Source organism: Mustela erminea, chromosome 18 (genome assembly GCF_009829155.1).
Source record: "Mustela erminea isolate mMusErm1 chromosome 18, mMusErm1.Pri, whole genome shotgun sequence".
NCBI classification, from domain to species: Eukaryota; Metazoa; Chordata; class Mammalia; order Carnivora; family Mustelidae; genus Mustela; species Mustela erminea.
Genome location: NC_045631.1, coordinates 18,905,337 through 18,917,343, shown reverse-complemented (window position 1 = coordinate 18,917,343; position 12,007 = coordinate 18,905,337). Strand labels below are relative to the sequence as shown.

At 38.7% G+C, this 12,007-nt stretch overlaps 1 protein-coding gene across 5 annotated transcripts in view; it reads left to right on the top strand.

Annotated features, from left to right (window-relative positions):
- The window catches only part of TAOK1 (TAO kinase 1), a 172,101-nt gene that overhangs the window by 143,936 nt on the left and 16,158 nt on the right, over nucleotides 1–12,007 (top strand). For all 5 annotated transcript variants that reach the window (XM_032321232.1, XM_032321233.1, XM_032321230.1 and 2 more), the window contains 2 exons: nucleotides 394–606; nucleotides 3,303–3,485. In XM_032321232.1, the coding sequence (XP_032177123.1) occupies nucleotides 394–606; nucleotides 3,303–3,485 (396 nt within the window). The remainder of the gene's footprint in view (nucleotides 1–393; nucleotides 607–3,302; nucleotides 3,486–12,007) is intronic.

Genomic DNA, 12,007 nt, shown 5'->3' with positions numbered 1-12,007 from the left:
TGATAAAATATTGTCTGTCCTGTAAAATACTTTCATACATACTTAATACATGAGAAGAAATTTAATTTTCTGTCATCAGTATACATGGTAATTCAAGCTAATTTTAATATTTATTCAAGTCACCGAATTTCTTAACAAAATAACAAGTATTGTTTGAAGTCCTGTGATAAATGAGGTTATGGATATTTTAATGTTCTAAATTAGAGCTTTTGTTATAAAAATGCATAGAATCCAGTGGTTTGACCCAATAGCCAAGTGCAAAAGTACCTGCAGCCTTATGATCTGACCTTTTTTCTTCTCCTTTTTTCCTTGTAGACTTTATTTTAATGTAAGCCTAAGGTATACCAAATGCCATATGTTAAAAATTATATGTATCTATTTTTTTCTTCCCAGTCTAAAGAACTCCAAATAAAAAAGCAGTTTCAGGACACCTGCAAAATCCAAACCAGACAGTATAAAGCATTAAGAAATCACCTATTGGAGACAACACCAAAGAGTGAGCACAAGGCTGTTCTGAAACGGCTCAAAGAAGAACAGACCCGGAAGTTAGCCATCTTGGCTGAGCAGTATGACCACAGCATTAATGAAATGCTCTCCACACAAGCTGTGAGTTTGTTTTATTTAGGCAAAATAAATTTAGTTTTCTTTTCTTCTACCCAGCAATTAAAATACTAGTTAGAAATGATAGTTTTTCTGCAGCTTGGGATATCATAGTGTTGGTCCATATCCTTCCTTCTCTGAACATTGCTTGGAAGCATGCGTGATGTATATAGAATTCTCACTGATACATTCAGACCTGAAGTTTTTTTGTTTTTTGGTTTTTTTTAAGATCTTATTTATTTATTTGACAGAGATCACAAGTAGGCAGAGAGGCAGGCAGAGAGAAAGAGGAGGAAGCAGGCTCCCTGCTGTGCAGAGAGCCCGATACGGGGCTTGATCCCTGGATCCTGGGATCATGACCTGAGCGGAAGGCAGAGGCTTTAACCCACTGAGCCACCCAGGTGCCCCAGAAATGTAGATTTGATTCTGAAGTCTTTAGGGGAACCACTGATATGCAAGAGAAATATCGTATTTCCATTTGTGATAAAGAAAATATTTCTTTTTTTAAAGATTTTATTTATTTATTTGACAGAGAGAGATCACAAGTAGACAGAGAGGCAGGCAGAGAGAGAGAAAGAGAGAGGGAAGCAGGCTCCCTGCTGAGCAGAGAGCCAGATGCGGAACTCGATCCCAGGACCCCGATATCATGACCTGAGCCAAAGGCAGCGGCTTAACCCACTAGCCACCCAGGCGCCCCAAGAGAATATTTCATATTTGTACTCAAATGTGACCATTTGGAGTCCAAATACAGTACTACTTTTGCCCACTACCTAATAAAACTGCTGCTCCAGTCTTGATATATGCTATTGGGACATATGCTAAACACCTGAGAGGCACTGGCGGAGAGCCTATTTAAAACTTCAGGTTGGGGACGCCTGGGTGGCTCAGTTGGTTAAGCAGCTGCCTTCGGCTCAGGTCATGATCCCAGCGTCCTGGGATCGAGTCCCACATTGGGCTCCTTGCTCAGCGGGGAGCCTGCTTCTCCCTCTGCCTGCCATTCTGTCTGCCTATGCTCGCTCTCTCCCCCCCCACCTCTGATAAATAAATAAAATCTTTATTAAAAAAAACAAACTTCAGGTTCTTTTTTTATTTAATTAAAGATTTATTTATTTGAGAGAGTACAGGGAATGGGGGGTGGGCAGACAGAGGAGGAAAAAATCAAACTTCCTGCTGAGCTCAGAGCCCCATGCAGGGCTGGATCCCATAACTCTGAGATCATGACCAGACTCAAAACCAAGAGTGACAAAACCGACTAAGCCACCTAGGCGCCCCAAAATATTTTCTATAGAAGTTTTGTAAACATTTTCTTGAAGGGCCAGATTGGGGTACCTGGGTGGCTCAGTGGGTTGAGCTGCTGCCTTTGGCTCAGGTGATGATCTCAGAGTTCTGAGATCAAGCCCCAGGTCAGGCTCTCTGCTTAGCAGAGACCCTGCTTCTCTCTCTCTCTCAAATAAAATCTTTTTAAAAAATAAAAAAAAATAACTTAAAATAAAGGGCTCGGTTGTAAATATTTTAGAGTTTGTAGGCCAGGAGTCAAAATTGAAACTATTATGTGGGTACTTCCATAGCTATTGCAAATGTAACTATTTCAAAAGTAAAAACCATTCTTGGGGCTCCTGGGTGGTGCAGTTGGTTAAACCTCCAACTCTTGGTTTCAGCTCAGATAGTGATCTTAGGGTCATGAGATCAAGCTCCCTGTCGGGCCTCTTACTCAGTGAGGAGTAGCTTGGGATTCTCTCTCCCTCTCTGTCTTCCTCTCACTCTCTCTCTTTAGGATAAATAAATAAATCTTCAAAGAAAAGAAAAAAAAAAAAAAAACAGAAAAACCCAGACAGCTGCCCGCATTTGGCCAGTAGGCTGTTTGCCTGTCTTTATGCTATAGTTATTCCCATTGGAAAGAAAGCATTCAGTCTTACTTATATCGTCTGATCATATTCTAGATTTTTCTTAAGAAAAACGTAGTTATTGGGGCACCTGGGTGGCTCAGTGGGTTAAAGCCTCTGCCTTCGGCTCAGGTCATGATCCCAGCCAGGGTCCTTGGATGGAGCCCCGCATCGGGCTTTCTGCTCAGCGGGGAGCCTGCTTCCTTCTCTCTCTCTCTCTCTCTCTCTCTCTCTCTGCCTGCTTATAATCTCTGTCTGTCAAATAAAAATTTTTTAAAATCTTAAAAAAAGGGGCACCTGGGCGGCTCAGTAGGTTGAAGCCTCTGCCTTCCGCTCGGGTCATGGTCCCATGGTCCTGGGACCGAGCCCCGCATCTGGCTCTCTGCTCCGCAGGGAGCCTGCTTTCCTGCTTCCTCCAATCTCTCTCTGCCTACTTGTGATCTCTCTTTGTCCAATAAATAAATAAAATCTTTTAAAATATATATATATAAAAAATTAAAAAATAAAATCTTAAAAAAAAAATTAAAAAACGTTATTTAGGCATCCTCCAAAGAGCTCCTGATAGCTTTATCTTCCTAACGCCATCAATGGTTAGTTACTAGGCCTTCCTCCTTTTTTTTTTTTTTTTTTAATTAACATAAAATATATTATTTGTCCCAGGGGTAGGCCTGCTTTCTTTAGAGATGTTTACTCTAAGACATGAGAGAGAACAGTTGTGTATCCTGCAAAAGAGTACTTCGTCTTGTCTCATACCTGCTCTTTTCCATAGGTGAGGAATAGATAACTCACAGTAGTATATATTTTCTTTCTCTTTTTCAGCTACGTTTGGATGAAGCACAGGAAGCAGAATGCCAGGTTTTGAAGATGCAGCTGCAGCAGGAACTGGAGCTGTTGAATGCATATCAGAGCAAAATCAAGATGCAAGCAGAGGCACAACATGATCGAGAACTTCGAGAGCTTGAACAGAGGGTCTCTCTCCGCCGGGCACTCTTAGAACAAAAGGTATAAGTAATATGAGGAAGGTAATTGTGCCAGTGTTTGCTTTCAGCAGAAGCATTATAAGTCTTTTTTCATATTGACAGTTGACATTGAATTGTTTTCACAACATGGTATCTCCTTACTTCTGGTTTTGGTAGTGTTTTTCTTTTTCTTTAAAATTACTACTTTATGGTGCCTGGCTGGCTCCTTTCAGTTAAGCATCTGCCTTTGGCTCAGGTCATGAAGCCAGGTTCCTGAGGTGGAGGCCCACATCAGATTTCCTGCTCTGCGGGGAGCCTGCTTCTCCCTCTCCCTCTGCCACTCTTTCTGCCTGTGCTCTCTCTCTCAAATAAATAAAATCTTTTTTAAAAATATTTAAAAATTTGGAGCAGCTGGGTGGCTCATTCGTTAGGTGTCTGCCTTCAGCTCAGGTCATAATCCCTGGGTCCTGAGATCGAGCCCCACATTGGCCTCCCTGCTCGGTGGGAAGCCTGCTTCTTCCACTCCCCCTGCTTCTGTTCCCTCTCTCGCTGTGTGTGTGTGTCTCTCTCTGTCTGTCAAATAAATAAATAAATAAATAATTTCTTTAAAAAAATAAAATTCAAAAATTCAAAAATGAAATTATTGATTCAACAGTGAACCTTATGATTATTGAGTACTAAACATCAAGGGAATATAATTAAGTGGTAATTGCTAGAGGAAGGAATACGGGGTTATGTGAAGACAGCTGAATTGGGAGAGAGTAGCTCCGGCTCCGTGTTCCTCACTTCTTTTATGTACCTAGCTCTATCTAAGGATATTGGAGAAAAACTTGGATAGTGAAGAAAAAGAACATTAGTAGTTGCCTGGGAGAAGTGGGGACAGAGGATCGGGAATATATATTTCACTTGTGCATCCTGGACCTGCAGCTATACAAATTGGTGGAAGATAATTAGAGGACAGAAGTTTATTTTCACACAAGTGAAAGATCAGGCTGAAAATGTTACTTCTAGTTTTATCTTCATTTACTTATTACTTATTCTTTGTCGGGTATATTAAAGAATAGAACTAAAATCCCCAAATTCATTTCATCCTTTAAGGTAGTAAACTTGGTGTGTAAGTATGTGTGTGTTTTGTGAGCAGAAGATTTTTAAGAGAGAGGAAAGCATTTGTTGCTAGAAGTGTAGTTGACCCTTAAACAACGTGGGGGTTAGGGGTTGCGACAACCTGTGCAGTGGAAAATTTCATATGGGGTGCTGGGATCTGCCTTTGGCTCAGATCATGATCCCAGAATCCTTGCTCAGCAGGGAGCCTGCCTCTCTCTCTCTCTGTCTCTGTCTCGCTCCCTCTCAAATAAATAAAAAAATTAAATTAAAAAAAGAAAAGAAAAGAAAATGTGCATGTAGCTTTTCTTACATGTATGAAAGTGACCAGCAGCCTTACCGATAACATACTCTTATCTTACCGATAACATAAATATGTGTTAACTGTTACCACATATTTTGTATGTTAGGTGTATTATATACTGTATTCGTACAATAAAGTAAGCTAGAGAAGAGAAAATACAGTACAGTACTATACTGTTTAGAGCTGTGTTGAAGAATTCCTGATACAGGGACGCCTGGGTGGCTCTGTCAGTTAAGCTTCTGCCTTCAGCTCGGATCAAGTCCCACATCGTCCTCCCTACTCAGTGGGGAGCCTGCTTCTCCCTCTGCCTACTGCTCCCTCTACTTGTGCTCTCTCTCTGACAAATTAGTAAGTAAAATCTTTAAAAAAACAAAAATTCCTGACACAACCGTTTCCCAGCAGCTGGTTGGTCCATTGTAAGTGAATACTTGTCTAAGGGTTTTGCCTAATGAAAGTTGTTACTGTTTTTGGATAAAAATACAATGCCTTCTTAAATTCAAAAAATAGTCTTAAAAAATCCACTTAACTAAGATGTTACTATTTCCCTGGGACAGCTGTCTTTGTTACTAGCTTCTTTGAGAGGTATTTGGCTGTAAAAATAATCTTGGTTTTGTTTCTTATTCAGGATGAGAAAGACAGAACACATAAATTTTGAGGAAAATCTATAGTTTATCAGATTTATAAATCTGATTCCAGTTTGAACATTTAAAATTCAGTCTGAAGTTCTGTCGCTTACACTTCAAAATTATCACTCTAAGGAAAACCTCTGTAGTTTTTAGAAATCGTGTCATGAAAGAAATAGTGGTACTATTAAAATATATTTGTATTTTTAGCTCCACCTAGTGGTTCAGAGTTAAACAGTGCTAATTAATAACTTAGATACAGCTTTATTTCAGTATATGAACCAAAGTCTACATGTTCTACAAAGTCTGGTTTAAAACTGATATCTATAGGTGAAGGTGCAGTAGTACTCTCATATACTATAAATGCATTTTGAAAAGCAATACAGATGTATATATTGAGTTCTGGAATTGTTAAGCATTTGAGACTTTGAGAATTTAGTCTAAGGAAAAGAAATGTAAAATATAGGGGAAATTATGCATATAAACAGTCATTATAACTTTTTTTTTAGGATTTTATTTATTTATTTGAGAGAGAACCAGAAATAGTGACAGGGAGTGTGAGTGGGGAGGAAAGGGGGAAGCAGGCTCCCTGCTGAACAGGTACCCGACATGGGACTTGATCCCAGGACGCTGGGATCATGACCTAAGCTGAAGGCAGATGCTAACTATGTGCTAACTATATGCTGTAATAGGCACCCCCATTATAACATATTTATCATGATTTAAAACATCCAAACATCAAGGTTAGTAAAGGGGAGGTGAGCAGGCAGGTGAGTAGGTGGATGGATTAAGTGGGTGATGGGAATTAAGTGCTCTTGTTGTGACAAGTACCAGGTTTTGTTTGTATGTGATGAATGTATGTATGTTTGTATGTGATGTATGTTTGTATGTGATGAAATCTTACACCTATAACTAGTATTACACTCTGTGTTAACTAACTGGAATTTAAATAAAAACATGGGAGAAAATAAAAGATAAAAGAAAACACCTAACCATCTGAATAGAGATATAATTAAGTAGTTATGTCCAAGCCAGTGAAATCTTATTCATGATGGCTAAAAAGTCAGTATTAATATGGGAAAATGCTTATGATGTGTTGAATGAAATAAAAAAGACAATTTACAGCAAATTGAAAGAATTCTAGTAGTAGCTATATTAATACAGTAGATTTGTTCTGTTTTCTGCCTTTTAAAATATTACTTTGATAATGGAAAATGCTTATGATTATTTAGTATTAAAAATAATAAAAGAGGGACGCCTGGGTGGCTCAGTTGGTTGAGCGGCTGCCTTCAGCTCAGGTCACGATCCGGCGTCCTGGGATCGAGTCCCACATCAGGCTCCTTGCTCGGCGGGGAGCCTGCTTCTCCCTCTGCCTCTAGCCTGCCGCTCTGTCTGCCTGTGCTTGCGCTCTGTATCTCTCTCTCTCTCTAACAAATAATTTTAAAAATAATAATAATAATAATAATAAAAGAACAATAGGATGACAAATCTACAGAGCCTTCAGTTGCTGCTTGGTTTTTAGGGCTAATGTTTACATTTCAGGTGAAGCCCAGGTCCGTAAAGCAGTTTGGGTCAGTTGGCAACTACCAAATCTGTGTACCCTCCCTATAAAAACTTTGAAAAATTTTAACAGCTATTTTTCTACACTTTGTGCTTACTGGTTATACAGAAAAGAAGCAGTCGTCTGAAAATAAATAGAGGTGGAATGTGAGTGAATGTTATAATTCTGTTTGAGGATTATTTTCAGCCTCCAAATGAACCAAAAACTGTTCCTTTAGGTTGAGACACCAAGTAAGTCTCAGTTGACTCAAATGAGGTCTTACTACAACTTTTCTCATACTTTATTTACATTAAAAATTCAGCAACATAACATCACTGTAAATGTTAAATCCCATATGAGTTTCATACATGCATGAAAAGTATCAGTATCTCCATAGTATAAATGGGCTTTTTGTTTGTTTGTTTTGTTATTTCATTTAGTTTTCTCTCAGTGTCTCGTAGCATCAGCAACATAGTTGGTACTTCTTAAATAAGAATAGACAGTTGGGACATTTTATAGGTCCTTTCTTTGTTGAACTGAAAATATTCACACAAAAATACATTTTATTTCAAAGGAGATAGGTTGGAAGAGCCTCTCAAAAGTCTTAATTATGGTAACTCTTACCTACCCAGTGAAGCCACCTTGCTAACTTGCAAAAATAAGTAACATGTTTTGAAAGAAATGGAAATTGGGTCACTGGGTGGCTCAGTCAGTTGAACTTTATCGCCTTTGGCTCCAGTCATGATCTCCAGGTCCTGGGATTTAGCCTTGCATAGGGTTCCCTGCTTGGTGGGGAGTCTGCTGCTTCTCCCACTGCCCCTCCCCCTGCTTCTGCTCTCCCTATCTCTCTCTCTCTCTCTCTCTCTCAAATGAGTATATAAAATCTTTATATATTTTTTAAAGATTTTATTTATTTGACAGACAGATATCACAAGTAGGCAGAGAGGCAGGCAGAGAGAGAGGAGGAAGCAGGCTCCCTGCCGAGCAGAGAGCCCGACGTGGGGCTCGATCCCAGGACCCTGAGATCATGACCTGAGCCAAAGGCAGATGCTTTAACCCACTGAGCCACCCAGGCACCCTGAGTATATAAAACCTTTAAAAAAGGGGGAGAGGATTAATATAGCTTATCACAAATCTTAGTTTCATTTTTATATTATTGAAAAATATTCTGAGTTTCTTAAATGACAAAACTGAGCAAACAAAATTTAAGCGATTCTTACTAGATTAAAGGTTGATAAGCATTAATTTGTTTAATATTTTTGTTATGAGTTTCCTTTAGATAATACACAGAACATTCAGATCAGTTACATACTCAGCATATTCACATCATTTATTAAATCCCTTGAATTAAAACAAATGCTTTTAGTAAGTGGACTTTTGAAAGGTTTACATTAAAAATATTCCAAAGATAAATTTGAATGTCTTTGAATCCTTAATCTCTATATGAATCCTAATCCTTAATCTCTACATGAATCCTAATCCCTATATGAATTGGGTATTTTATATGTAGTTATTAAAAATGGAAATCATTTTACAAATACACAGCCATTTTTCTTAAAACTTGACAAGTTTAGGGGCACTTGGCTGACTCAGTCATTAGAGCATGTAACTCTTGATGTCGGGGTTGTGAGTTTGAGCTTCACATTCAGTGTAGAGATTACTTAAAAAATAAAATCTTTACAAAAAAAAAAAACTTGACAAGGTTAGGAAAACATAAACAGAAATTAAAATGTCTATCACCCCACCACTCAGAAATCACAGTTAACAATTTGATGTCTTTCCCTCAGAAGCATTCATGTCTAATTTTAAATTCTCCTTCAGCCTTCCTATGAAATGTTCAGTTTAAAACTTTGTAACACTTTAGTACTTAGAATGTTCAATAATTTTTGAGCTCTTCTTACTGGAATCCATTCTGGCCCCAATACTTCTTATTTTATCATTTTCCCATGCCTTTGCACATGTTACTTTGGCTGAAAATATCTTTTCTTCCCCTTTCTCTTCCTGGTAAACTTGTATTCTTTCACAATCCAGTCTCTGCCACCTCTTCTGGGAATACTTTGCCCTCATCTTTCTCCCTTACAAAATGAATCACTCCATCCCTTCTTATTTCTGCTATACCTTGTAAATCTGTTATTACATCTTACCACATTCTATGGTGATTTTTTTTTTTTTAAAGATTTTATTTATTTATCAGAGAGAGAGAGAGTGAGCACAGGCAGACAGAATGGCAGGCAGAAGCAGAGGCAGAGGGAGAAGCAGGCTCCCTGACGAGCAAGGAGCCCGATGTGGGACTCGATCCCAGGACACTGGGATCATGACCTGAGCCGAAGGCAGCTGCTTAACCAACTGAGCCACCCAGGAGTCCCTATGGTGATTTTTTTTTTTAAGATTTTATTTATTTGTTTGACAGACAGAGGTCACAAGTAGGCAGAGAGGCAGGCAGAGAGGCGGGGCGTGGGGGGAAGCAGGCTTCCCGCTGAGCAGAGAGCCGGATGCAGGACTCGATCCCAGGACCCTGGGATCATGACCTGAGCTGAAGGCAGAGGCCTTCACTGAGCCACCCAGGTGCCCTCTATGGTGATTTTTTATTTGCATGTGTCTCCCATGCCAAGCTTTTTTAAAAAGGACACTCCTGAAAACTTGATGCATAAAAACTAAATGTATTTGTTGAGTTAGATTTCTGCAGAGAGCAATGAATATTGGCTTAAATCCCCAAATACTTTGATAACTGATATAATGCTCCTTTATAAATCTCTTTATTTATTTTTTAAAAACTTTTTATCATGGAAATTTTCAAACACACACAGAAGTAGGAGGAATTAGTACAATGAAATCCCCAACTCCTTACCACCCGGTGTCAACAGTTGCCAGTATTTTGCTAATTTTTTTCTTATCCCTCCCCCTGCTCCCTACATACAACTTTGTGGTGGAGGCAAGATGTGTGGGAGGGAATTTCAGCATACCATCATTTGATTCCAAAATATTTTGGAATCAAATAAGGACTTTCTGACTTTGACATAACCATAATTCCATTGTGATATCTAACAAAATTAATAATGAATTTTTAATATTATCTAATACTCAGTTCATGCTTTAATTTCCCCTTTGATCTCAAAAATGTCTCAAGTTGATTTATTTAGATAGGGACCCAAAGTCCAGGCATAGCATTTGGTTAATTATCTTTTAAGTCTTTTAGTCTATAACCACTATCCCCCACGTACACCCCTTTTTTGTTGTTGAGGATCGGATAATTATGCTATGTAGGAATTCTCACATACGGATTTGGCTTATTTCATCCTCGTAGTGTCATTTAATGTATTCCTCTCTTCTTCATATTTCATGTAAACTGGTAATTAAGTCTTAAGGCATGATTATATTTAGATTAAACTTTTTATTTCAAAAAAATTTTGCAGGGAATGTTCATAAGGGTTATAGTTTACTTCCTTTTGCATCACATCAAGAGACACACAATGTCTAACTATCCCAATTTAAGTGCTATTAATATTGATCAGTGGGTTCAAGTTTTGTCAGTCTTATCATCCATAAAGTTCTCCAACTTTGTCTTTCATTTTCTATTTCTTAATATTTAAAAAATTAGGGGCGCCTGGGTGGCTCAGTGGTTTAAGCCAATGCCTTCGGCTCAGGTCATGATCCCAGAGTCCTGGGATCAAGCCCCGCATCGGGCTTTCTGCTCAGCAGGGAGCTGCCTTCCTCCTCTCTCTCTCTGCCTGCCTCTCTTCCTACTTGTGATCTCTCCTTCTCTGTCAAATAAATAAATAAAATATTTTTTTTAAAAATAAATAAAATAAAAAATAAAAAATTATATACAGTCAACTATATTTATTTATTTGTAATACTTCCAGTTTTCCAGAACTGATTTTGATGGCTGTCCAGCTATGAATTTTTAGCTACACAGAATCTCCTAACTTTTCGATGAAAACTTTTTAGTTTTTTGTTTGTTTTCAGGTTTTGGTCTATCTGGAATGTGGTGTAAGATAGGGTTCCCATTCTCATTTTCTTCTAGGTGTTGGCCAAATGTGCTTGCGCTGTTTGTTTCTCTCCTTAAATTAATTACTGCTTTTGTCTTGCACTGAAAGCCTCCAAACTGAGGTGCCTGGGTAACTCAGTCAGTTGAGCGTCTGCCTTCAGCTCAGGTCATCAACTCAGGGTCCTGGGATAGATAGAGCCCTGTTTTGGGCTCCCTGCTCACCAGGGAGTCTCTTTCTCCCTCTCCCTCTGCCCCTCCCCCACTCGTGCTCTCTCTAATAAATTAATAAATGCCTACAAACTGAGGTCTTTCTTCTCTTTCTCTTTTACTAATTGCCTATTTCACACTAGTACCATAGTTACTTTAAGATTTATTTTTTTATTTTTTAGAGAGATAGAGCACAACTGGGAGGGAAAGAGGGAGAGAGAATCCCAAGGAGACTTCATATTGAGCGCAGAGCCCACTACAGGGCTGGATCTCATAACCTTGAGACCACGGCCTAAGCCAAAACCCAGGAATCAAATGCTCAACCAACTGTGCCACCAGGTGCCCCTCATATTTATTAGAGTGATATTATGGGATGTCTGATAAAGCTAGTTCCCCATTTTCCTTTTCATTCAACTTTTTACCTAATAGATTTAGTCGCCATTGATCATAATTGCCTTGATTTATTATTTCAGCAGAGGTTATTACCGCTGCCTTTTTTTTTTTTTTTTTTAAAGTAGGCTTTATACCCAGTATGAGGCTTGAACTCATGATCCTGGAATCAAGAGTCACATGTTGTACCAATCAGCCAGACACTCCTGCCTTTGCAGTCGGTACAGCACGTGACCTTAATTCAGGGTCATGAATTCGAACCCCGTGTTGTGTTTGGAGCCTACTTTAAAAAAAGAGCTTAATTTTACCTGAAACTAATGTAACAACCAACTGCAGTCAAATGAAAAATAAAGTCGTCTGATTTAATTTTTAAAAAGAACGGGATCTGATCCTTTTTTTTTTTTAAAAGATT